Source organism: Protomyctophum bolini (genome assembly GCF_963924005.1).
Source record: "Protomyctophum bolini genome assembly, chromosome: 9".
NCBI classification, from domain to species: Eukaryota; Metazoa; Chordata; class Actinopteri; order Myctophiformes; family Myctophidae; genus Protomyctophum; species Protomyctophum bolini.
In genome coordinates, this window is record NC_137870.1 from 8,496,466 (window position 1) to 8,524,371 (window position 27,906).

A 27,906-nucleotide genomic window follows, 5' to 3' on the forward strand; every position below is an offset into this window, starting at 1 on the left:
TGGCACGAGGCGGGGTCTACGGCGTCGCTCGCCGGCGGCCATCTTGCTACAGTCAACTTTTCTGGTATGTTCTATGGTAGCTGTCAGAGCCATCGGGTAAGACAGAGTTATGCAAACTCCGTTCACTTCATGGGGCTCTTCTCTCTTCTACATAGACTTCTATTGGTTTGTCCCCATTACCGGAAGTTTACGGAATGCATTGGAGTCTGACTATTTTAGCCGTGACGTACCCGGAAGACACGGATATACAGGAACGCCCATAAACGTCACATCCGGTTTTAGCTTTGGAGAAACAGAATGGTCTTCTTGATTTGAATCACTTTCACATGATAGATAGAAATATTGACAGCCAAGACAAATCCATCAGAAGGACATATCTGGAATGCAATCGTTCACTCGTCCCCGGAAAGTTGACGTATTCAAATATACAAGACAATTTAGTCATGGTTCAAGATATGGCGCTCGTCTGTCATGGCGGAACTTCAACCTGTTTTACGCCCCTTTTCCATTTACAACATTAACATCTACATAAATGTTTAGATTTCAAATATAAAGTGCTCACCCCAGGGCCACCGTTGTTACAATTCTGCTCGGGTGGGTATCAGAGATCCGTTTCCCTCTCCATGTTACAAAACATTGTTCAGCGTTTAATCCCTTGGTAGAAACACTATAGAGATATGATCAATTAAACTTACCGTTCCTTAAGTTGTCGAGCGGCAACAACGATCTCTGTACCTGTGATCTGGCAATCCATGACGCCTACTTTTAAATTAGTATTCTTTTAAAGCATCTGGGTTTCAAAACCCAACACCCCACTGTTTATCCTGGTTGGGAGAAACTTACACAAACATTGCAAGACAAAGGTGAGGACGCAAATGCTGATTGGCCGGAATGAGATGATGTATGAATGTATGAATCATGTACGATGATAAAATGTCCCCTCAATTTTATTTCTTTATCAGCGAAAGCCACAAAAACGACATACTGTGCACTAGTGCTCGGGCCCCGAGTGCCATTTTAACTAGTTTGGGTCCCATGCACCTAATATCTTGAGTCTCAACCTGAAAAGTCTGGGAACCACTGGCATAGTGTAGAGGCACGTCCCACTGGGAGGAGACCCCGGGGAAGATCAAGGCGCAGTTGGAGGAAATACATCGACTCACTGGCCTTGGAACGTCTCGGGATCCCGCAACTGCGATGGAGTGTTCCAGCAGATTCCCAGAAAAAAAAACTGAAATGACGCAAAACATAGCTTCTTCTGTCCGCTCATGGAAGTTCAAGTGTGCCCAGGCTGAGTGTATCCTCACATTCCGTGCTCAGCCAATCAAATCATCGCTATGGGGTACACACTACTACACACAAAGCTGTCCAAAAGGCCATAGACTTGGCTGCCACATGTCATTTCTGAAAGCCAGATGTTGCACCCCTCAAAAGAAAAATAATCACCCATGTGAAGTGAGGGGCGCTCTTATCGTACATCATCCATTCATTGTCAATGGCATTTAATGTTTGTGAATCTACACTATACCTCAATATAGGAGGCGCCCTTCAAAAAAAGAAAAATAAACTACTTGCCTGCGAGTGGCAGGGATGAACAGTATCAGAGTAGGTGTACAGCGGCCACAGAGAAGTGTCTATTCGTTTTAACTGTTATGTGCGAATGAAATGTAATCTGTTAACAGACTTACAGTGGCAGCAGTGTGTCAGCGGTAGAGTGGCCGGTAGAGCAGCCGGATGGGAGCGATCGACTGAGGTTCACGGTTCGATCCCGGGCAACCCCAGAGTTAGTGTCGAAGTGTCCTTGAGCAAGACTCTGAAGTCTGAACCCCCAATTGGTCCCGATGTGCAGGTTGGTGCCTTGCATGGTTTCCACCGCCATCGAATGAATGTGTGAATGGAATGCACCATGCAGTTATCATTTGCAATATACCACAAAGTGAATCAGATTCAGCAAAACAAATTCATAATGAAACCTCCAAATTGGACCCAGAGGTCTGCATATCAGAAGCACAGATCCCATCATCATTTGCATAATTTAGGATGTGATGATTGGGTTGCGACATTGGTTTCACAAGCTGGTCTTGCACCATTTCTCGTTACTTACAGGGGAGGCAGCGTGGAGGATGTCGCCTTAGGATTTAATTATATCAGAGGTAAGTATTACACAGAGATTTGCAGATTTCTTCCTGTGGTTGTAAGTTAAAAAAAATAATAATAAAAGAAAAAGGAATGCACGCTCATTTCATTTATTCTACATTTAATATGATGAAAACAAGGCCCTGTACAATCCACCGTAGCAGTGAGTACGATAACAATTATTTTACAATTTGTACACATTAGAACATGGAGCTTTGATCGGTTCCATCCATTCCGAATGCAGCTGGAGAATGAAAAAAATAAAATAAAAAATAGGGACAAAAACATGCACTGGGACGAACCCTTTCGCTCAAGTAGAGGAGACATGGTCTGGGTCGTTGATCCAACACTGCTTTATGCCAGAACAGAACAAAAACATGATACAACAGTGGTTTTCAACCTTTTTCATATCAAAGCCCATTATTTATCCAGCATTTGAGCCGCGGACCACCACTGGATGACATTTAACCTTGCAACCCAAAACGAAATAATATGTTGTCGTTTGTATAGTACTTTGTCCACAATAGAGCACCGAAGTCTGACGTCAATATGGGTAGAGGGCGCTAAGCCCACGGGTTCATGTACTTTTTATTTGCATTGTAATCCCCATAGGGGGGGATTTCAGATCGCCTCATATAAGAACTGTGATTGAAAAATAAGCAAATCATCCCGGCCGTTTCACTCATATGGATATGAAGAATCAACTGACTGTGAGAAAACGCTAATGTTACTGCTGCTGAGTTAGTTACATTTTCGCTAGAAACAAGACTATGATGGACTGACTGCCATTAACAATACAGAGGCACCTCCACGACAATATCGCGGTTTGTTTCTTTTTGGACCAACATTCTTACATGAGACGATTTTTAAGATGACCCCATGCTATTCTCCATAGAGGAAAAACTCCCATGAACCAGGGGATGAGCGAGTGACGTCAGGACTCCTGTACTCTATCCGATGCTGTATTGATGTTGGTACCATTAGGAGAGATAACAGGCAAACATTGATCAACATAACAATTCTTCTACATTCTCTAATTGTGTGGACTTCTTGTAAATTAAGTAATGCAGAATAATTTAGCTCGTGGGAGTATAAAATAAAACCAAATGGACCCGTACGGGTTCATTTAGTTTCATGTGATACTCTCAAGGGTTAAAGCTCTAATGAGGGTCCATTTGGTTACCAACTCTCCCATCATTTAGCTGCATGGGGAGTGGGGACCACCTGGAACCCCCTCAAGGACCACTGGTGGTCCCCGGACGGACCACTGGTTGAAAACCACTGTGATGGACCAAAAAACACAATTTTCCAGAGCATTATGTCAGCCCAAACCCATCCACAACAGGAAAGCATGCCGTCAACAAACCCTACCTACCCATCATCATCATCATGGACCTGGGCCATCCGGACCTCTGAATGTGGCATCACATCATAGCCTGCATGAGATGCACGTGATTTGTCTTCCAGATACTAAGGGCTCTAATACGGTCCATGCTAAACGTCTTATCCCTAAACTTCCTTGCCTTTTTTTTTTTTACTATTTTGAAAAACATTTTTTAATAGTTCAAGTAGCCAATCTACATTGACACGTTGTGAGCTTGTAGATTGGCCATGTTAACTATTCAAAAATGTTTTTCAAAATAGTAAAAAAAAAAAGGCAAAGTAGTTTAGGGATAAAGGGGTTTACTATTTACTATTTTGTAAAACATTTTTGAATAGTTAGAATAGCCAATCTACAGGCTCACGACGTGTCGATGTAAATTGGCTATTTTAACTATTCAAAAATGTTTTTTTAAATAGTAAAAAAAAAAAAAAGAGGAAAAAAGAGGAAAACCAGCAAAGTAGTTTAGGGATAAGGGCTTTAGCATGGACGAAAACAAGAGCCCTAAAACCTTACACACACCCCACGCCTCCTGTTCCCAAGAACTTACAATAAAACCACTTGAGCCCTATTTTGGGCATGTCATAAATAGGCAAAAAAGAAAAAATCTAATAATTCTCAAAAATAGTCACTCTACAAGTTTACACCGCATCGCGTGGTATGCTTATAGATGTGCCATTTCTCCGCAATTTGTCGTAGGACAAATTATATAGGGCTTTTAGTGGTTAAAACTGCCTAATATAGGAGACCCCATACCTTATTCTTCTTAAAAAACCCCAGGGAGACAAAAAGGCCAACTGTGTTTGACAACCTGTATACAGCCATCATGGTGCCACAAAACAACGGAACACATTTACATCAACACTTAAAACCGGGGATCAATTTCAAATATTTTCTCGGTCTCCTCGAAGGTGCTCTCGGTCTTATAGTAACATTTTTTTTTGTCTGGTTTTTGCTCGCTCTTCGTTCACCTCCTAGGATGGAACGCCAAATGAGCTGTAACGCACTCGACACACACTCCGAAGGCAACGTTAGAAACATGAATCTGTAACAAAGCTAGATCCCCGTCCGCTCCAGCTCAACGCGGGCGGAAGAAATCTAACGTCGCTAGAATCCTTCCCCGCCTTTTGAACGCAACTCTCTTTTCTCTCTCTCTCTCTCTCTCTCTCTCTCTCTCTTACACGTTTATGGAAGAAAAAGCTTCCCAGTGTATTCCCGGAATCACATGACCATCAAAAGTTCTTTCAAAACGCATTGCAGTCCAAGAAAAGGCTCTCGAGGTTTTTCTCTGGACTTGGTAATCAATGGAATTCAATTCGTCGTTTTTCTTTATGCTACGTAAGTGTATATTTTGCGGTCCTCCGCCGTCCGCGCCAGATATTCCCTCTCAATGAGTCCTTCGATGCGTTTCTTGATGACCACGGGACTGGGGAGGAATCGTGATTTCAGCTGCTGGGTGACCTGGAGAGGAACAGCAAACGGCCATCAGAACCTTTATAGTCACTCTTTTCCGATTTTTAATTACATCGTATGTCTGTCTGTCGAAACTGTTACTTTTCAGTCTACAAAAAATAAAAAAATTGCAAAAGTAGAAGATCTGCAAACTCGATATGCTACTTTCGATGCTTTCAAAGGTTTCTGCCCAACACCGACAATTCATAATGCACAGCAGTGAGACAGGACAGAAGTAACCAGATGAAAGACGGATTGAAACTTTAAATCCTTGCAACGTCTCAGGTCAGCACACCTCCGTAAGCTCAGGTATATACCGTAGCAGGTGTCTCTATATAGTTTAGTCGTGTAACGATAATAGTAACCGCATCGAGAAATCTATTTCAAATTCTTTTTGGCTTTTGTGCCTTTATTGATATAGTTACAGTGAAGACCGACAGGAAAGGAGAGGGGGAGAGACGTGCAGCAAAGGTTGTCATGAACAGGACTCGAACACGCAAGGCCAGAGCCTATACACAGTACGTGGCATGTGCCTGGACCACTAGGCCAGCGGGCGCCATCAATTTCAATTCCAAGAATCAAAGTATATCGAAATGTAAACGGCAACATTGTGTCGTGTCGTTTTGCAATGCAAATAGTCGGTATCGAATCGTTTTGCAATGCAATCGATTGTATTGCAATTTTAAGAAGAAAAACTGGTCTATCGATAAATGTGTGTATTCTCTGTATTCATGTCAAGGTACGGGTTTGTCTATGACTGTGTTCAAATATAATGTCTATGTATTTGCCAGAGAATCACAGTTTACTTATTTATATCCATGTTCATACATCCCTTAAAAAACCAGCACTAACCACATGTTTCACACAGATTTCGTATTATTTTATTTTTGCTAAATAGTTACTGTACGTATCGTATCGCTATTAACACTTCTTATCAAATAAGACCGTGGTGTGCCTGGGACATGTGGGGACGTCTTCCTTCTTTTCTTTTTTTAGCTTTATGAAATGGGATCGCAAAAATTAAAGTTTTGGGCCGTTGCTAGGCAGCGCCTTGTTTGGGGGAGCGCACACCCATCACCCACTTCCTTGTTTACGGCACGACAAAGCCCCCTATTTTCGCTGAATCTAAGCTGCCTCTGCGCTGATTGATCATAACGCCGATGTTCTGTTCTAATTTCTGACTTCAACATGCATCTTGGGTTACGATATTAACACTTCTAAAGAGAGATCAGACATACCAGTGCGATGTAGTAATGACGATTTAACTTCACGTTTCTTTTGGGGGGAAAGGCAAGTTTTTAAGAATAAAATCTTCCTCATCTACTAGTTTGCACTCTAGGCAGCGCCTTTATTTTGAAAGATTCCCCGGGGGCACCAGAAGTGTCCAAATGTATCGTTACACCCCCAATCTGAGAACCCATCAAAAAAAAAGACAACCCGTCAAAAGAAAAGGGAAAAACAGCGGCCTCTTTTTGATGGGAGTCAACAGTCTGTCTCTAGAGACTATTCCACCCCTAACCCATTCAGATTTTTCAAAAACAGCAGACCTACAAGTAGATCTTGTAGATCTGCTATTTTCCAATAGCTAAAGCATAACACGATGCTAACACCAAAAGGGGTTCCCGCCCAGAATGGGCTAATAGACCCTGTATGGCCGTCGACTGACCTCTGCTACCAATACGTTGTGCTGCATCTTCTTCCTGGACTTCATGATGCGAACGATGGCCGCTTCGATCTCGTGCTTGCGGTCGTCGTCCACTTTCTGCCGCGTCTCCTTCCTCTCCGGGTCAGACTCTCCCTGCTTGGCGGCCACTGAGAGAGAGAGAGAGATGCACGACGACAACAACAAAGGACACGGAGCGCCCGTTACACACGCCGAGAGGCGACGCACAGTGTAGAACCCAACCCCTAATGATTAGTTTAATGTGCAAACAACGTTTTCTTATTTACAATAGAAATAAGGTGAACCTACCCGTCTGGATCTTGACGCGGTGCAGCTTGGAGGTAAACTGGTCGTTGACTGTAAACACGTGACCGCTCTCGATCTCCTTGGACTTTGGCTCCTTGGTGAGAACTCTCTGCGTGGGTTTACCACACGCCAGAGACTGCAGCGCCCGGACCAGCTCCCTCTCTGGGATGTCCGTCTCCTGCTGGATCTCCTGAAACACAACAGAGAGTTAATGTCTCCAGCTGGATCTCCTGAAACACAAGTTTATTGTTATTATTGTTATTTATTATTAGTTTATGTGGATGCAGACAGTGTTGTACCTCAAAGTGTGTTAGTTTATGTGGAGACAGTGTTGTACCTCAAAGTGTGTTAGTTTATGTGGAGACAGTGTTGTACCTCAAAGTGTGTTAGTTTATGTGGATGCAGACAGTGTTGTACCTCAAAGTGTGTTAGTTTATGTGGATGCAGACAGTGTTGTACCTCAAAGTGTGTTAGTTTATGTGGAGACAGTGTTGTACCTCAGAGTGTGTTAGTTTATGTGGAGACAGTGTTGTACCTCAAAGTGTGTTAGTTTATGTGGATGCAGACAGTGTTGTACCTCAAAGTGTGTTAGTTTATGTGGAGACAGTGTTGTACCTCAGAGTGTGTTAGTTTATGTGGAGACAGTGTTGTACCTCAGAGTGTGTTAGTTTATGTGGAGACAGTGTTGTACCTCAGAGTGTGTTAGTTTATGTGGAGACAGTGTTGTACCTCAGAGTGTGTTAGTTTATGTGGAGACAGTGTTGTACCTCAAAGTGTGTTAGTTTATGTGGAGACAGTGTTGTACCTCGAAGGTGGACTTGTCTCTGTTGTTGAAGAGCATCAGGATGGTCATCTGGAAGGTGGACACCTGGAGGATGTGCTTCCTGGTGTTGGAGCCCGTCACCTGGGCCCCGCCCACCCCCACAGCCTCTGACCCATCGTCCTGGACCAGGGGAGCGCACACACACACACACACACACACACACACACACACACACACACACACACACACACACACACACACACACACACACACACACACACACACACACACACACACACACACACACACACACACACACACACACAATTCAATTCAATTCAATATTTATTTCAGACTCAGGGGAATCCATATCACAATAAAAACACATCACATATATATAATTATTATTTATTTTAAAAATGTTAAGGTGAAATTTGCCACTATCTATCTATGTATCCATCTATCTGTATCATGTTCAGTGAAAAAAAAGTACTCAAATTTAGAATAACTGAAAAGAAAAGAGACAAATAATTGGCATTATATCATTTGAAAGTGAAATATGCCTTTAAACATGTTTTGGGGGCTATGATATAATATATTACTGTAAGTTGATGCTATATAAACTTAATATGATCACATGCTACATTTGTTTTTCCTTTTTTTCATTAATATTTGTATTAGAAGTGAGGCACCAAATATTCACATCTGTATGAATGTATATGGTATATCAACTAAGTGTACATGGAATGATATATTTCTATCATCAACACAGGATCCTACCTACTTCCTTCATTGTTTTCACTTTTTTTTAATGGAAACTGATAGGAAGAAATAAAAATAATATTTAAAAAACAACATGACACCTCATCTCTATTAAAAACAGCTCATTCTTGTCGGGTTCACTTCACAGCAGTGAGTTGTCCTGTGACATGGAGCCATCTACTGGACATATCATGTAACAACAGCACACTAGTAGTCACAATGTTATCAAACACACAGAATGCTACTGGAGGCTGCATTTCACCTGTTGAGACCTATCCACACATCTTAATGCTACTGAAGGCTGCATTTCACCTGTTGAGACCTATCCACACATCTTAATGCTACTAAAGGCTGCATTTCACCTGTTGAGACCTATCCACACATCTTAATGCTACTGAAGGCTGCATTTCACCTGTTGAGACCTATCCACACATCTTAATGCTACTGGAGGCTGCATTTCACCCGTTGAGACCTATCCACACATCTTAATGCTACTGAAGGCTGCATTTCACCTGTTGAGACCTATCCACACATCTTAATGGAAATGTACAATGTAGGCACATATCAGACCCTCTTAATCCAGAGTGATTTACCGTAAACTAGAATAACAACACATGGTAATAAATCAAATACACAGTAGTCATCAAGAATCATGCGTAAGCTAAGAACCTCAAATCAGTCAGTGGAATATATATATAATGAAACTATGCGTATAGACTATATGTTTACATAAAATGCATAAGTTGAGCCTTTCCATACGCCTGTAAGGTCGTCGAGGCTAGTGCAAGTGCTACGGGCTGAGATGGAGTCTGAAGAGGTGGGCTTTCAGACTACTTTTGGAGCCAGGAGGGAGAAGAGTTTGGCCACACCTAATTTTATGAAAACGTGTTGGTCTGAAACTAGCAATGTCTACCGTACGTGTGGAAAGGTAAGGCGCAACGTGTTTGCGATTCAGCTCCATAGCCCTTTAAAAAGCGCCACGTACCTTTTTGATTGGACCGTGGAAGGTTGCGTTGAGGTCTGCAGAACCCATGTGATGCTGCAGTGTGAGCTGTCTGCCGCTGTGCTTGGCCAGGTAGAACCTACAAACGCACCGGGAGGACAAGACACATGTTCTCTTAACCCATTTAGACCTGGGAACGATTCTACAAATGTCTTATAAATCCTGACAGTTTTCAGAAAAAAATCCCATCAGTCATTCTCAAACACTTTCATGTCAAGGACCCCCAAAAAATATATGTAACTGATGATATTCACACGGCTGCCATCAGCAAGGTGATACCTAGGTGACACTTCCCATAGAGCCCATTCATCCAAACAGAAAAGTCCTCTCTAATTATATTAAACAACGTCAAAATCACCAACATTGCAGCTGTAGGGAAAGCTTGAATTATCCTCTTTCAATCTGTTTTTGATTTAATAAAAATCCACGTAGACATTTTATGAGCTACTTCCTGTCAAGAAATTCCTTGCAGATGATTATTTTAGTAGCTCATAAAATGTCTACGGTGGGTTTTCATGAAACAAACACAGATTGAAAGAGGATAATTGGCGCACTATGAGCGCCTGGTCCTGGCCCGTGGCTCAGTGGTCCAGGCACCTAATCCAGTCTGGCCAGTGTGCCGCGGGTTCAACTTCCCGATCCCGACGGCCTTTACTGCCCACGACGGCCTTTACCCCCCCCCATCTCTCTCCCCATTTCATGTCAGCCTACTGTCTATCCCTCCTTAAAGGTATATTCAGTGATTTCACTTAATTCAAATATCTTTGTTTTGTTGTGATAATCCTCTCTACTATAGAGTGTGCTGACCATATAAGGAGTTCCTCCCTGTCCCCAGTTTAACCCCTGGGGGTAAAAAAAACCTTAGGTTTAGTTTTTGGCTCTCTATCCTGATTGGACGAAAGGCTTTGGGTCCCAGCCAAAAACGAAACCTAAGGTTTTTTTGAGTGAAATCACTGAATATACCTTTAAAACATATATAAAATAAAGGCAAAAGCCACAAAAAAAACAGAGACTGACCGTCGGAACACCTCGAAGGCGTGGCGTGGCGAGGGGGGGATGCTGCACTTGGGCGTGGCAGACTGCGTGGGCCAGTACCCCGTGGTGAGCACCCGCACGATCAGGTCAACGCCGTTCAACGACAGCTGGGGATTGGACAACACAGATCAACGACAGCTGGGAATTGGACAACACAGATCAACCACAGCTGGGGATTGGACGACACAGATCAACCACAGCTGGGGATTGGACGACACAGATCAACCACAGCTGGGGATTGGACGACACAAATCTCGTTGGTTCATTGCAGGTGAGACGGAAGGGGCGTGCCAGTGACTGACAAATGACAATTTACAATTCAGGCATTTAGCAGACGCTATTAATCCAGAGTGATTTACAGTAAGCAAGAACAACACATGGTAATACATCAAATACATAGAAATGTAGTCATCAAGGATCATAAGGAAGACAAGGAAGCTAAGAACCTAACAGTCTAACAGTAGAATATCTGTACAAGGAAACTGTATTCACTAACTTTGACAATGGAGAGGGCCACTATATTTCCACTCACTCCAGAGGGCCATGTCTTAGTGTCTACTCATAATATGCTAATATTATAATAATATCTAAATTCTATAAGTTCAGCCGTTTGCATAGAGGGACTCACCCCGGTGGTCTGCAGATGATTCCTGAACTCGTCCATGGTGGTGTTGGAGATGCTCATGTCGCGGAACATTCCTTCCAGTTTGGAGGTGAACTGACAGCCGCACTCCGTCTGAGCATTGGGAGAGAACAGCGGGATTACATTATTAAGACAGTGGTTTTCAACGCTAGTCCTAACAAGGTCCATTATTCATTCTCCATTCGAGCCACGGAAAACACAGTTTGATGTCACTTAGCCTCTCAGACGCAAGACTTAGAATATGCTGTTGTCGTTGGATAACATTCTGTCCATAATTCCATGCTTTATTGATGTTGGTAGCATTAGGAGAGATACCAGGCAAACGATCAAAATATCAATTATTCTACTTATTCTCTAATTGTGTAGATTTTTTGTGAAGAAGCGTAAGTTCTTTCCGCTGCCGGCCAGATTAGAAACAGGAAAAACGGTACCACTCCCACTCGGCTAGCCCATTTAGATCGGAGGACGATTCTACAGATGCCTTCTAAATCATGACAATTTTCTGAAAATCCCATGTTTCTGTGTCAGTCGTTCTCAAACATTTTCATCTCAAGGACCCCCAAAATTATATGTAATTGGCCGCCGATCCCCATCTGAAAATATGTTGTTCCAGGGACCTCCCTAGAAGCAAAGATTTGAGTTAAAAACGTTCGCTCTGAAAGAATATATATATATATTCAAAGATTTGCACCACATTTTCTCACTATGTAGATCTGCTATTTTTCAATAGCTAAAGTATAACATAATTCTTAAAATGCCAAAAGGGGGGTTCCCGTTCAGAATGGGTTCAACGTTCACCTTGAGCTTGGAGATCATGTTCTTCTCCGAGTCGTCCGAGACGCTCTTGTTGGTGAGCAGCCTGCGGGCCAGGTGCTGTTTGTAGTACCGCTCAAACACGTCCTTCTCCTGCATGAAACGGAACAGAACCATGGCCTTGTCCAGGATGGACTCCACCTCCTGCTCTGTCAGCTGATCAAACACATCAAACACCACAACATTAACCCATTTAGACCTGACGTCGACATAAAAATAAATGTCTTTTTGGAGTGGAGGCTCCACTTCCGCTTTATATTTGACTCATGATAGAACTTCCGTTGCTCAAGACTGTATGATGGAAGCATTTGGAGGCAACAGTCTGGTAACGCGAGACTAGCTTGTCGTCTATATGTGAACGGGGTGAGGTACTACTCACCCCTTTGACTCCCTTCTTCAGCTTGTCGTCTATATGAACAGGGTGAGGTACTACTCACCCCTTTGACTCCCTTCTTCAGCTTGTCGTCGATGAACAGGGAGAGGTACTCGGGCGAGCGCGAGTTGAGGTTCAGGAAGTACTCGAAGTCGCCGGCGATGGTCTGCTTGAAGAGGCGGTCGTTGCCGAAGGATTCCAGCAGGAAGCGGTCAAAGCGAATCTTCAGGTCCAGGAGGCCCTGTTTGTGGAGGACGGGAGGAAGACAACCAACGGACAGAGTGTTTGTGGAGGACGGGAGAAAGACAACGGACGGACAGTGTTGACGAAGCTGTCTGTCTAGTGGCAGTTGAAGAGTAGACGCCATGCATACATTGACAGCAGATAAGGGCCGATTCATACTCCTATTTACTTGCGCAAGCAGAGCGCACAAGTAATAATTTCGCCCGGTCTCTTCACCGTGACAGCCATTGATGTGTATGCAAAAAAACAGCAAATCTCTGCCTGGTTTGCTGGGATCAGATTATATAAATTACCTTACATCATCATTTAGAGCTAGTCATACGTATACTATATACATACGGTAATCAGTAAAAATAAAATAGCAAATTGTGCCTGATCTGCTGGGACCAGAGTACGTGGTGTGTGTATATGTATGACTAGCTCTCAGTGATGACGTAAGAAATATGGTCATTTGTGTAATCTGGTCCCAGCAAACCAGGCACAGATTTGCTGTTTTTCTTGCATACGCATCAAATGGCGGGACGGCTGTCACGTTTTGGCGCAAAGTAACCACAGTATACCGCTAATCAACTTACAACTACATACTCTATATGTATATGTATATGTATACGTATGTCTTACGTCATCATTTAGAGCTATTGAGATTCCACATTTACAGAATAATTATACTGTATAACATATTGTAGAACATATCTACATCGATAAAACTGTATTTCTTATATAGAAATAGATAGAAACTTGAACCATACTTAATAATACTAGGTGTTTATATGCATAAAGTAGGTAGGTAGCAAATAGTTACACCTAATAATTAGACATTTCAAACGTTCCTTCACAGAGATACTGAGATTCCACAGTTTACAGCGGTCGACAGTGTTGGGACGTAACGTAACGTAAATAACGCGTTACAGTAACGCCGTTACGTTCGGCAGTAACGGTTGCTGTAACGCGTTATGTTTTTAAATTCAGTAACTTGTTACCGTTACTACATGGTGCGTTATTCCGTTACTCTTCCGTTATTTTTCATGTAGTCTCGATCGGGGGAGAATGAGAAGAACTGTCATGCTTGCCTTGCGGGAGAGAAGGGGGAGGAGGAGGAGTGTGTGTGCGTTTGTGTGTGTACTACACGTGGTGATGCGCAAGTTTGTTTACTCTGACTAGTGTCATGGCGGCGCCCATATCGCAAATGGCTATATTCCTCCTTATTTCCTTCAGCTGCTCCAATCCAGCACAAAGTACAGTCAAAGTAAGTTGTTGAGTCCCAGGCAGCAAATTATGATGATCCCATTCCCACCGGCTATACCACCGTGTGTTTGTTTATTTCGGTCGCGACTCGCGCGTGTGTGTGTGTGTGTCGTGTGCGCCGTGTATGCACATCAAGTGAGCGAGCGAGCGAGAGAAAAAGAGAGAGAGAGAGAGAGAGAGAGACACTGAAAGAGGCTGCGCGTGTGCGTTCGTGTGTGTGTGTGTGTGTGTGTGTGTGTGTGTGTGTGTGTGTAGCCTAGCTACTTTTGAGCGAGAGAGAGAGACGGACAGATACTGAAAGAGACTTTGCGCGTGTGTTTGATTATCAAATATTAATTCTGGTTTTGGTCTTACTTTGTTTATAAATCCAGACTCAAATTAGTATTGCCACCACCACCAATAAGAGCAGCTATGAGCTATATCAGCCTATCTGCACAGTATCCTATACAACATTCACTGGAGCAGTGGAAATGGAACCCTCATGTTGTTGGTTGTAGCATACTTGTATTTAGTTGTTTGCTATAAATATGTATTGATAGTGTGACGGCCCCCTGGGCCTACATAGCATCATCAAAATCACCACAAGTCCCCCCTGCTATTGGTATATTATTATCACTGTACTGAACTGAAGGCATGAATGAATGGCCTGGAAGTGGGAGCCCGTTTTTCTTTTTGAGTGGTGCAACCACTCTATTATAGACAACTATGTGTGTCCCTGGTTGGCTGGCTGTGTCCCTGGATCTGAGCACGGAAATAGCATATTTTCTCCACCAAGTGTTTTGGATGCGGGGCGGCTCGCCGGAACCGGCACCGGCGAGCCGAGCCGAAAAGTAACGAAAAAGTTACTTTTTTAAGTAACGCTTTACTTTTTGGTTTAAGTAACAGTAAAGTAACTAAGTTACTTTTGAAATGATGTAACTAGTAACTGTAACTAGTTACTTTTTCAAAGTAACGGTCCCAACACTGGCGGTCGAACAATACTTGTGCGCTCTGCTTGGCCTACTAGTGTGCAACAAGCAAGTATGCACTCGACAGAGTGCAGTTCTAGTTTACCGCTGTTTCGGCGCTGTAGTGCTGAAATGATTTCGGCTCGTCAGACATTTTCAGTAGCACCGAAGAGACGACTTTAGGACGGTACCCGCCCCCCCCGAACCTCAAATGACGTCACATTTTAGGCACTACAGCGCCGAACCGACTTTTATTCGGCTCTAAAATAGGAGTATGAGTCGGCCCTAAGAGCACTCCCTCAGGTAGGAGCTCATAATAACAATAATAATAATAATAACCTGGATGTAGTCGACAGGGTTCTTGCCCTCTCCCTCCTCTGACACCAGAGCCTTGCCCTGTTCCCTCAGGTAGGAACTCATACACTCACACATGGTCTTCAGGCCGTTGGGCACTCTGCTGAACAGCTTGTACATGCACGCCAGGTCTGAGGAAGAGAGAGAGAGAGAGAGCACGCACGTTAGAAACTCATGACTACCATTGAGCAGTGTCCATCATGGTGGGCGAGTTGCGTTACGTACTCATGGAATATATTAAAGCTACATTTAAATTAAACACTCATGATGGCGGTGGCACCGACCTTCCGTCTTGCCGTTCTTGAGCATGTGCACCAGGCCAGAGTTCTCCATGTCCACGATGGTCTTCATGTGCTTGGAGATGAGCTGGCGCTCCACCACCTTCACGATGGGCTCCTCCGTGGTCAGGTCCAGGCAGTGCACCACCCTCTCCATCTCCTCCTTGATGCGAGCCTCCACCTTCTTGATGTACACGCTGGCGCTGTTCTCGCCCAGGAACTTCTGGCTCTCCATCTGCCAGAGAGTAACCAAGTACATTTACATAATTAAGCATACTGTAGATATTTAACCCATTCTGACCTGAGATCAGATTCATACGAGGTTTTCACTGGACACACACTGGTCTGATTAACCCATTCTGACCTGAGATCAGATTCTAAAAATGTCAGTCGTTCTTCAATTTTTCAAAAATAGCAGACCTACAAGCTCGTAGCGCGCCACTCGGTGGCGCGCTATGAGCTTGTAGATCTGCTATTTTTCAATAGCTAAAGCATAACATGATGCTAACACCAAAACGGGATCCCGGTCAGAATGGGTTAAAAAAAGGCTGCTGCAGTTCATTGGAGCGACGCGTCTCCAGCGAAGGCGGAAGTCAAGTGGAAGTGCAGAATGCGTGCTGCTCAAGTGACTATTGGCCAATCACAGCGCGTCTTTTCCGGGACTTATCAATTCAATCCAAGGGATCTTTATTGTCATGCGAAAACAAACGTTTACAAACATACCGAATGTCCCCTTCTGTGAGGCATGCAGAAGCTTGGCAATAGAGGGTGTGTGACATCACGCATACCGAGTGGCAAAACATCTACTTTCTGGCCTCGACAGCCCATACATGCCAACAGAAAAGTCCTATCTGATTGCATTAAACAACGTTAAACGATGTTAAACTCACTTTGCATGTTGCTTTGCCACTCGATTTGTCATTCGATGTGCCATTCACTTTAAGCATGCGCATACATACACTCTATTAAGCTTCGCAAGGAATCTCGGGAAAGCTTGCCTCCTCTCGAGATCCACACACCCCAGAGCCGAAGGAGGGGTCCGCGGCCAATTACATATATATATTTTGGGGTCGTTGACATGAAATAGTTTGAGAACCACTGGCATAGAAAACACATTTAGAAGCCTTTTCGGCCTCAGGTCTGAATGGGTAAAAGCCAGATTCTCAGAGCACTCGGGTTCAGGAGCAGGAGGTTCAGCCAACAGACCTGGAAGAATTCGGCCGACATCTCCAGGAACGGAGCCTCAAAGTCCTCTTCATAAACCGACCTCCCTTCCAGGCCGAGGATCATCAACATCTGGCAGGCATTCCTGATGGCGCCCCTGGTGGACACAAAGGCAAACTGCACCAATTAGCGGGAATACAACGATGACAAAAGCACGATTGATGGTAATGGCGATGATAAAGCTGCGGTCCAGAAGTTATTTGAGGATTAAACGATACAATACAGTCATGTGACAGAATTAGGCATGTGCCAATATATCGTATATTGATTTAAATCGATATGAATCCTGACGATATGAATCCATTTAATAAAAATGTAAATCGATTTTTGCATTCTAAATAACCCCATGATTTTGCAACCCATTCGTTTCACCCAGAGTCAATTATCTAATCATGCAAGGTTTCCCAAACTGTGGTGTGTGCACCTCCTGTGGTGCACGAGTGCTTTCTAGGGGGTGCGTGACATGAAAAGGGTAATGATGGTTTTATTTTAAATATATGGACATATTGTGCCAATATAGACCAGGATGGATTACTGTATGTTTTTTGTAAGGGTGTGTGTAGGCCTACCCTCACGAAATAACATTTCATAAAATACAAAGTGAGAGAGGATACCCCTGTTGTTTTGTCTATGGAATATTATTGTGTTTAATTTGAAACAGAAAGGTACCGTGCCTCGTTAAAACACTTGCCTTCACTGACTTAATGTATAAAATGATATCTTCCTCCTCTTCCCTCTCAGCCTTCCTACTCTCTCAATTAAAATGACCATGTAGTAATGCCTACTTCAACCATCCTCAAAGTTCACTTTGAGAATGACGGACATCGAAAACCGTCATGATTTAGAAGACATTTTTAGAATAAAAATGGGTTAAAAGTCAGACAGATATTTTGTGAAGCCACTAAGGAAATCGGGACATCCTGAAAGTTCATATAATGGCCTGTTGTGGCGCTGTCATTGGGCCCAAAAAACCCCATAGCTCCATAGAGTACCATGTATTTGGGCACCACTTCACCTAGACTGTATTACCTTAAATAAACATGGTCATGAATACTTTCTGCTTCCAGTCACTAGTTTAAAGTCTCATTTCTCATGTCATAATATTCTTTTTGGAAAACTATGGTCCCATTTATTAAAAAAATGTTCGAGTCAAAATAAAAACCAACTAAGAAGAAGGGGGGAAGTCCCGCCTCGCTGTCTGGGCCAGCCAATGGCCAGCTGGGCCCAAACGGTTCTACAAAGACTAGCAACTTACAGTTCAAGGACTGACAGGCTTCATTTTACGTCCATATAAGACCCGGAGAACGCTTTGTCCATATTTTTTTTACAGTCTATGGTTAAAACAGGGCCGTGGGCCAGCCTACCTGTCCACCACCTCGCCCTTCCTCTCGCGGGAGATCATGTCCAGCAGCGTGGTGCGCAGGTGGTCCCTGATGCAGCCGTAGCGGACCACCTGGTCCCGGTAGATGATCAGGCCCAGGTTGTACACGTTCTCCACGTTGTTCTGCTGCACGTACACGCGGTCCTGGGGGGGGGGGGGGGGGGGGGGGGGCGGGGGGGTCACAGCATGACACAAAAGTGTTAATTCTCCCGTCTTACTTTCATTCTGGGTTTCCCCGCCTTGTGGAGACGCCGGAGACCGCCTTGTAAGGTAATGTTGGCAATAGCTCAGGATATTTAACTTTTGCCAACACGCCAACATGTCGGGTGCCTGCCTGCCTGCCTGCCTGTCCGTATGTTTAGGGTACCAACAGGGGGCGCTGTTGCACCACTCACTTCAGACAGGTTAGAGCAGAAATATAATTTTCCCAAATATATATGCAACATACAAATTGTTACCAAGATCTGTGTGTCTTAACACAAATAAAAAGACATGAACATATTCTCTGCCAGGGACCCCCCCCCCCCCCCCCCCCCCACAGTGTGCATGCATGTACGCCACGGTGTGCATGTACACTGTGCATGTACACTGTGCACGCACGGTGTGGTCTGGGGCAAGTGGAAACCCCGAGGCGCCACCTCATTCCAGCCGCTACGCCATTGTCCCGTCTACTTCCGCTAGCCCGGTCCAAGTGAAAGGTTGGACATATTTAAGGCTGTGCAGAAACAATGAGAGGAGGAAGTGGGTTGTACAACCTTCCAACTGCACGCACGCACAGCGCACTACCCCTACACTGAGATACACACACACACACACACACACACACACACAGACACACAGACACACACACACCGTAAAAATGGTCAAGTCAAGCCTCCTCCTATCGATTTTAAAACGCTTCCTCTGCCAAGGTTAGGTTCAAGGTTCAGATATTTGACGCCAAGCTTTTCAGCCGCAATCATGTCTTATTTTGAAGGGCCCAAAACACTGATCCGGTGAACCGGAAGCAATAATTGGTTATTTTGTACCAAAAGAGCAAAATATCAAGAGGGTCCAACTTTGCTTTACTTCCCTATATCTGCGTGAGCCGAGAGGTGGGCGGACACATTGTTAGGATACGGGAAGAATGTTGGAGTCTATTCATTTCCAATGTGAACACAACGTTCCCATAACGGTCTGAAACTCTTGCTTGATGGGGGCCGATTTTGGGAAATAGGAATCATGACATTTGCCATGTAATCGCTCTCAATGCTCAGCCTGGGAGAGGGGAGGGGGAGGGTGGTGGGGAGGCCGAGGGAGAAGCATATAAACACTATGTGGTATCGATTAATTTAACGTAGCCTACTTAGTAGATGATACTTAACACTCCAATTACCACCTGTTCTTCACTGACAAAATCATTAGAGACTGCCGACTCATGTAAACCTATTTCAAACTGTGTGAGTTAACTATAGAACAGAGTCCATTTAAGGAATGCCCATCTCCTGTTACTCCTGAAACTCTGTACACTGCTGAAAGTATAAACGTGTGTGTGTGTGTGTGTGTGTGTGTGTGTGTGTGTGTGTGTGTGTGTGTGTGTGTGTGTGTGTGTGTGTGTGTGTGTGTGTGTGTGTGTGTGTGTGTGTGTGTGCGTGTGTGTGTGTGTGTGTGTGTGTGTGTGTGTGGGACATGTGTGTGGGACATGTGTGTGGGGAGGGCTGAGGGAAGCTCCGTCTCTCTCCGGTGTGATGACATAATACAATAAAATAATGGAGTTCGAACGCTGATGGTTGAGTCCTGCTTCTTCCCGATGTTGTTTACTTACTAATAGTAACATCAGAAGCTGCCAGAACAACTGTACGCCTACTGTATTTAGCAGACCATTTGGTAGGCTTTGTGTACCATTTCGCCTCTAGTGGCTCCAATGATGTACTCCACATGTGATCCACATGTACTCACCATGTACATGAGGATGTGTAATCATGTACATGAGGATGTGTACTCACCATGAACATGAGGATGTGTACTCACCATGAACATGAGGATGTGTACTCATGTATGTACATGAGGATGTGTACTCACCATGTACATGAGGATGTGTACTCACCATGTACATGAGGATGTGTACTCACCATGTACATGAGGATGTGTACTCACCATGTACATGAGGATGTGTACTCACCATGTACATGAGGATGTGTACTCACCATGAACATGAGGATGTGTACTCACCATGTACATGAGGATGTGTACTCACCATGTACATGAGGATGTGTACTCACCATGTACATGAGGATGTGTACTCACCATGTACATGAGGATGTGTACTCATCATGTACATGAGGATGTGTAATCACCATGTACATGAGGATGTGTACTCACCATGTACATGAGGATGTGTACTCACCATGTACATGAGGATGTGTAATCACCATGTACATGAGGATGTGTACTCACGTACATGAGGATGTGTACTCATGTGCATGAGGATGTGTACTCACCATGTACATGAGGATGTGTACTCATGTGCATGAGGATGTGTACTCATGTATGTACTCACCATGTACATGAGGATGTGTACTCATGTACATGAGGATGTGTACTCATGTACATGAGGATGTGTACTCATGTACATGAGGATGTGTACTCATGTACATGAGGATGTGTACTCATGTACATGAGGATGTGTACTCATGTGCATGAGGATGTGTACTCATGTATGTACTCACCATGTACATGAGGATGTGTACTCATGTATGTACTCACCATGTACATGAGGATGTCTCGGATCATGACCATGGCTGTCTGGTGGTCGTTCCACGCCTGGTTGAGCGTCTGCAGGAAGTTGTTGTTGAGGGCGTTGAGGACATCTTCCCGTACCTTAGAGAGGTGGTCCACACACACACACACACACACACACACACACAATGCAAAGGAATAAGTTGATTAGTGCATTTATATAGCGCTTTTATCCAAAGCACTTTACATAGATTACATTAACACTTTCATACACCAATGGCGGAGGAAACCAAGCAAGGCACCAACGCTGCACATCGGGAGGAATTAGGGGTTCAGAGTCTTGCTCAAGGACCCTTCAACACTAAAGCCACATTCCAATACCCAAAATATCGGCCACTCGCTCACTCACACTCAATCACTCCAGCATGTAAAATTAGAATGATTCTAGCGATGCTGGATGCATTATAAACTAAGCGTCATTCGATGTTGTCCTAGGCCATCTAGGACTTTTATAAAAGGTCATCCCTAGGCATAGAATGAGTTAATAACTCTCCTGGCGTAAGCATTTTGGGCATTTTGGGCATTTCATCATACAATGTATTACTCATGAATTTCGTGTGGAAACATATTATCGTTCCAAAGAGCTTTCCATTTGACAGTATAAATCTGACCGAATGCAAACGTTCAAGATAAAGCATGCAACTGCATTAAATAAATGCACCCATCTGACAAACCTCCTGGGTTTAGAATTTTGATTGACGATGACATTGATTGGATTCATATTTCAGGGAGGCCCGAGTGTTGGTTGGTTGAAGATGAAGACTCTATAATTAAGCATGAGGCCAGTTGGCTGACATTCAAAATGTGACATGTGTTGAAATATTGTACCATAGACATGGCATGTCTTCACAATAAAGTAAATTTGATTTCCCGAGCCACCTATAAAGAGTGCAAACGGCTCCATCGGGACAGTGCCAAATAAAATTCCTTGTGCATGTTGTCAGCAGGCCAAGGAAGTAAATCATTGGCCTACCTTGGCCTGTCACAAATCACTACACAATCGTTAATCTCAATTAATTGAACGACAAAGAAATCGTACAGTAAAATGTCATAATTGTGTTAGAATATTTGCACTTTGCAGCTACTGTACCTAGAACCATTCAAAACAGTTCTGAATTACTCAAAACCACTATGCCTGGGCAGACGTGTGTACACCTTGCTCTGAAAGACAATTTATCGATGTTCAAACACCCCCACGGCTGTAGGGATGCAACGATACAGGTTTTTTCCATTCCGATCGGATATATTCATTTGTATATTTCCCGATATTTTGCAGAAATATCTGACTTTCATACCACTAAAATGGTATAGAATATAGGTTTAGGACGGTATACCTCAGGCCCAGTAAGGACCGGTTCTGGTATAGTTTTACCTTGTTAATGAGGTGCTCTGTGACCACCTCCCTCAGGCCCAGTAGGGACCGGTTCTGGTATAGTTTTACCTTGTTAATGAGGTGCTCGGTGACCACCTCCCTCAGGCCCAGTAAGGACCGGTTCTGGTATAGTTTTACCTTGTTAATGAGGTGCTCTGTGACCACCTCCCTCAGGCCCAGTAGGGACCGGTTCTGGTATAGTTTTACCTTGTTAATGAGGTGCTCGGTGACCACCTCCCTCAGGCCCGTTAGGGACCGGTTCTGGTATAGTTTTACCTTGTTAATGAGGTGCTCTGTGACCACCTCCCTCAGGCCCAGTAGGGACCGGTTCTGGTATAGTTTTACCTTGTTAATGAGGTGCTCGGTGACCACCTCCCTCAGGCCCGTTAGGGACCGGTTCTGGTATAGTTTTACCTTGTTAATGAGGTGCTCTGTGACCACCTCCCTCAGGCCCGTTAGAGACCGGTTCTGGTATAGTTTTACCTTGTTAATGAGGTGCTCTGTGACCACCTCCCTCAGGCCCGTTAGAGACCGGTTCTGGTATAGTTTTACCTTGTTAATGAGGTGCTCGGTGACCACCTCCCTCAGGCCCAGTAGGGACCGGTTCTGGTATAGCTTTACCTTGTTAATGAGGTGCTCGGTGACCACCTCCCTCAGGCCCAGTAGGGACCGGTTCTGGTATAGTTTTACCTTGTTAATGAGGTGCTCGGTGACCACCTCCCTCAGGCCCAGTAGGGACCGGTTCTGGTATAGTTTTACCTTGTTAATGAGGTGCTCGGTGACCACCTCCCTCAGGCCCGTGTAGAGCTTCTCCCCGTGCTTGTGCAGCACCATGGTGTAGGCGTTGCGGTACAGCTCCTCGAAGCTCAGCCCGCTGTTGTTCTTCCTCTGGATCTCCTGGATGGCGTTCTTCAGGAGGTCCCAGATGTTGTTCACATACTTCTCGTCCATCGTCATCTGCGACAAAACAAGGCAATAAGGGTCGTCAGTCACGATTATTCCATGATAGTCGTCTATAATGGTGAATTATTTGAGCTACTCGCAGTCGTTTTGTCATAATCGTTTTTCCACGCTGAAAGATGTTCATACATTCAAAATCACACATGTGTAAACTGAGTGGTGCAACTCTGTGTGTGTGGGGGGGGGGGGGGTCCCCGGAACTTCCAGACCCACAGGAACGCGCCCCGGGGGCCAGGCGGGTTCCGGCGAGCCGCCCCGTATCCGAAACGGTTGAGAATCTACTGTACTGTACCGTCACACCCAAAATCACGTAATGGCTGATACAAAATCAGCTTCCCATCATGCAGCTGTGCCCAGTGTGAACACAAACACCGCCACATGGCTGCTACAAATCACACCCGTGTGAAGTGAGGGGCGCTAATATATTAAAGTCTAACTCGTGTTGATTAGGTGATAATCAAACAAACATTATATGCCATTAACAATAAAGAGACAATATGACGTAATGAGGGACAATATGACATAGATTTTCCCTTCATTGTCAAATGGCGTTTTTAAAACAAACATTTAACTAAAAACAAACCTGTATATAGGAGGGTCTAGCGCCCCTCACAAAATCTGCTTCCCATCATGCACCTGTGCACAGTGTGAAGCTCAACAGCGCCACTTTGGTACGTACAGACAGACAGACAGACAGACAGACAGACAGACAGACAGACAGACAGACAGACAGACACTTGGCCCCTTTCTTTCTTCACCCAAGCCTCCAAGTCTCTTTGGCAAAACAGTCGATCAGGTAGATCAGCGATTTCACTGAACGATGTTGGCCTATTTGTGCAGAATGTTGGCCTATCATTAATATCACATGCCTATAAGAATAGTGACATTAGGGTTCATGTGGTTAAAGTATCAAACCAACAAACAAAAGTGACCAGAATTAGCCAGCAAACAATTATTAGCTCAAATGAGCTCCTTGTTTATTTATTGTTCCCTTAATGTGGTTGATGATGAAACAGCAAGCAGCAGGGTGTAACAGAGGTAGGTAGCCTCCGTATGCAGATTCATATCCTATCGCCTTCTTTTCACACAGGATGTTGTTGCCATCATCAGGCAGAAACCTCTTATTTTCCAGATTTTAAAACCTCTTTTTGTTTTTTCGTACACTAACGAACACCCTACCTGATTGGTCATACTACAGCGTCACACAAAACAAAAGCATCAAAAGTATAGCAGATCCACACGATCTGCCACTTTTTTCCATTTTTGATTATCGTTTACATAATTTTTTTTGTCTGCAGTTAGTTGCATGCCTATCCGATTCTTTGGTTTAAGAAATAGTATTATGTCATGTGATACAAAATGTACATACGCAATCCTGGTCTCTAAAACTACCTCCCCCTGGCCAGCCGGGGCGCCTGATGGAGGGGAAAGGAACTGGTCGGAATAACGTGTCCCTTCCACGCGCTACGTCCGGCCGGGAAATTCCCCTCTGTCAGGTGAAAAGAAGCAGCTTGGACTCCTCATGCATAGAAGGAGGCATGAGGTCAGTCCGCTGCCCCCCCAGGTTGGCAGAGGAGGTGTAGCGCCCAGGATTACATTAGATAATTGGCACTGGGTGAAAAGAAAACTGGGTTACAAAATCGTGGGATAAAAATTTAGAAAAAATAAAATAAAAATGTACATACGCACATCATTTTAGCCAAAAGATAAAAACGAAGATTTTGAGAGCATTGTATTGCACCCGTTATCATTTAGCCGAATCTTATCTATAAATGTGTGTGTAATCCACGTAAGTCGAGAACCGTTCGCCCCACCGACTTCAAATTTGACACATGCGTTCCACACCCCCACAGGGAGTGCAGTGCCCGGTGTCGAGTCGGTCGGACCCACGGTTGTCCAGACCAGAACTGCCACAAAAGGCTTCTGCCCGGGCTCTAAACCTGATCACTCTATATCTCCATGGAGCTGGCCTGTTCTGACACATCATATGTGGGTATGCCCGACACATGACAGGACTCCATATCGGAAAAACACCAAAAGGGGTTCCCGTCCTGAATGGTTTAAATGAGCATTGAGTCCAACCTGGTCCTGTTGCTCAGTACACCCCCACACATCCACTTATTCAAATAGGACACACTACTGCCATGACAACATCATAATAATTGCTGCAACAACACTACATGGCTGATTGAAACAATCCATATCGCAGAAGAAACATCCTATATGTATCTCCCATAATAATTATTTTTTTCGTAAAGTAACGCTCGGCATAATCACACTAGCGCCAGGTCAGACGAAAGCATCGAAAGTAGCAACCTTTCGAGCTTGTAGATCTGCTACTTTCGTTTTCAAATTTGAATCTTGAGTGAAGACAGTTGTGGACAACACAGGGACTATATTCATTCAAGTGTGGTATAACAATGCCTGGGTCTCCTTCAGCTGGCACAACAAGCACCAATCGTGGCTGTTTTAAAACTCCAGCACTGTGTAAAGTGGAACTAACCTAATACATATTACTAGGCATGATGGTGCACTGAACACATGCTAGCTAGAGCAAAGACGTTTTAATGCACAGAAGAACTTACACAAGCCCACTATAGCCCACTTTTGGAAAGAGCTAAACATGTGCACCATGTTCCCAGACAGACATGCCCAAACACATGCATATTGTCAACTGGTGTGCTCTCTGTCAGGTTCAGATCAAGTCTATTTTTTTTGTTTTACAAATTATAAATAATTACTGAGCTTATAATGGTGGTGGTGATCCTTTCAGTCATTGTGAGTGTACATACTGTACATACTGCACATAACTTTATTATACAAACATGAGCACAACAATAATGCCCACCGATATGAACAACCGATCCCAGACAACTGAACTGAAGTGTACTGTACATTGATTGCACGAAGAATATGGGGGTCGATCAATCAAACGTAATTAAAAGCAAGACAACTAAATAACACAGAAGTGTCTGTTAGCTCCATCCAGCAGACAGGTAAGACTATAAATGCTGTGGTTAGTACTAGTCTGCTGCCTGCTAGTGTATGTAGCCCCTTTTGGTTACCTTTTACTGTAATACAGAAAAGGTCCCGCAAATGTGCTACAGACAGATGTAAATGCTGTGGCTACTAGTAGTACCAGCACTGCAAGTAGCTAGAAATGCTAAGGTGGCTATGGCTACAGGCAAATTAAACAGTGCCAGAACAATGGAAAAGTGGATCTATAAACAAGCCATGTAAACAACGGGGCTGGTCAGCTAAGTAAACAGTCAAGCAGAGGGCCGGGCTGGGTGTCAAACTGTCAAAAGGCTCAACTGGGGGCAAAGCCAGAGGAATCTGATGCCTACTACAGACAGTTTGTTTACAATCAGACACACAGGCCTCAGACGGGCCTGGGACTGAAGTGGGAAAATGTCTGTCTGTCGTTGTGTCTGTGTAGTGTGTCTATCTGCTTGTGTGTCTGTGTATGTGTAGTGTGTCTGTGTAGTGTGTCTGTCTGTCTGTATGTGTGTCTGTCTGTCTGTCTGTCTGTCTGTCTGTGTGTCTGTCTGTGTAGTGTGTCTGTCTGTGTAGTGTGTGTGTCTGTGTAGTGTGTGTCTGTGTAGTGTGTCTGTCGGTCTGTGTAGTGTGTCTGCGTGATACAAACACCCCCAAACACCAGATGTGGTACCGGTAGGCTCTGGGCCCAGATCTGAGCACCAAGCAGCAAACATGAAGGGGCTTTTTGAGAGGTTATAGGCAGCTATGACAGTGCCAGGTTCTCAAACTTTTTCATGTCAAGGACCCCCAAATTGACTTTTAAAATTTGAAATTTGTATTCGCTGTTTGTAAATTGTAGAATGGGTACAGTTCAACCATATGCATTAGCCCACGGCGGACCCCCATTTGATATGCCAGGGAGTAGGGACCCCTCCATAAGATTTGTACGGATAGCATGACTAGCAGTGATTCTTAAGCATTTTAATTTCAAGGACCCCCAGTATGACATGCATTATCTATCTCTGGGACGCCAATGTATGTTGTAAATATGAGTGTACAAATGTTTTGGTTCCATCTGTACACTCTCTGAGTTACAGACCTATAGAAGGGTCCATTTGGTTCCTAATAACTATGTATCATTTAGCTGTGAACCCCCTGGAACTCCCTCAAGGACCCCTGGCCTGGCCTGGCTTGGCCTTGCCTGGGCTGGGGGGGTCCCCGGACCGGACGCCACTTTTGATGAGAACCACTGAGACCGAGATCATAATAATATTAGGAACATTAGCATATTAGCCTTAGCATTGAGATCACGCATTATAATACTATACTAACTAGGCACGTTAGCATGTTAGCTTAGCATTTAGCACCCAGTCAGTCAGTCAGTCAGACCACGGCGCTCGAGTGGACGCGGGGCGGGCGGACGGAGCGCCCCGCCGCGGGTCGGTACGTGTACTCACAGGGAAGGCCCGGATCCTCATCTTGGTGTCCTTCTTGGTTCCTCCTTTGCTGAGATTGGACATGGTTGTCTCTGACACTCTGTCTCTCCCAGGCAGGCAGGCAGTCCGTTTGTTTATTTAAAACATGAAAGTTGTCCCCGGTAAAGAGACAGACAGACAGACAGACAGACAGAGAGACAGGGGGACCGTTCTTCTGGTGTCACTCCTCCTCACGCACGCGCGCACGCAGGCAGGCGACTTTGTGACAGTAAAAAAATATCCACTAGTTTAGTTTAGTGTGTGTGTGTGTGTGTGTGTGTGTGTGTGTGTGTGTGCTAGTCATGGCCCTGTGTTCATGGCGGACTGTACGTCTCTCAGT

At 44.4% G+C, this 27,906-nt stretch overlaps 1 protein-coding gene across 2 annotated transcripts; it reads right to left on the reverse strand.

The window, feature by feature from the left end:
* Positions 1 to 2,237: 2,237 nt before the first annotated feature.
* On the reverse strand, positions 2,238 to 27,906 carry LOC308321931 (cullin-3-like). Of its 2 annotated transcripts, XM_080773041.1 has the most exons (17): positions 27,549 to 27,906; positions 22,939 to 23,109; positions 22,153 to 22,179; positions 20,748 to 20,861; positions 17,986 to 18,146; positions 16,604 to 16,718; positions 15,404 to 15,632; positions 15,105 to 15,250; positions 12,395 to 12,571; positions 11,943 to 12,113; positions 11,130 to 11,237; positions 10,484 to 10,608; positions 9,449 to 9,545; positions 7,744 to 7,881; positions 6,942 to 7,128; positions 6,636 to 6,781; positions 2,238 to 4,978 (listed from the first exon to the last, which is right to left on the reverse strand). In XM_080773041.1, exons 1-17 carry the CDS (start codon positions 27,609 to 27,611, stop codon positions 4,847 to 4,849), a joined length of 2,307 nt encoding a protein of 768 aa, XP_080629167.1. In that variant the 5' UTR covers positions 27,612 to 27,906; the 3' UTR covers positions 2,238 to 4,846. The 2 variants fall into 2 exon arrangements, with proteins under 2 accessions (XP_080629167.1, XP_080629166.1); XM_080773040.1 differs by lacking the exon at positions 22,153 to 22,179 and having other exon boundaries at positions 22,912 to 23,109.

Bases quoted from the DNA above. Each gene is read 5' to 3' on its own strand.
- LOC308321931 (XM_080773041.1), bottom strand. From the start codon at position 27,611: ATGTCCAATCTCAGCAAAGGAGGAACCAAGAAGGACACCAAGATGAGG. The intron at 22,180-22,938 runs GTGGTCACCGAG...GGCCTGAGGGAG, and splicing joins TCTACACGGGCCTGAGGGAG to GTGGTCACAGAGCACCTCAT. The intron at 4,979-6,635 runs GTCAGTCGACGG...GTTCCTCTCCAG, and splicing joins ACAACGTATTGGTAGCAGAG to GTCACCCAGCAGCTGAAATC.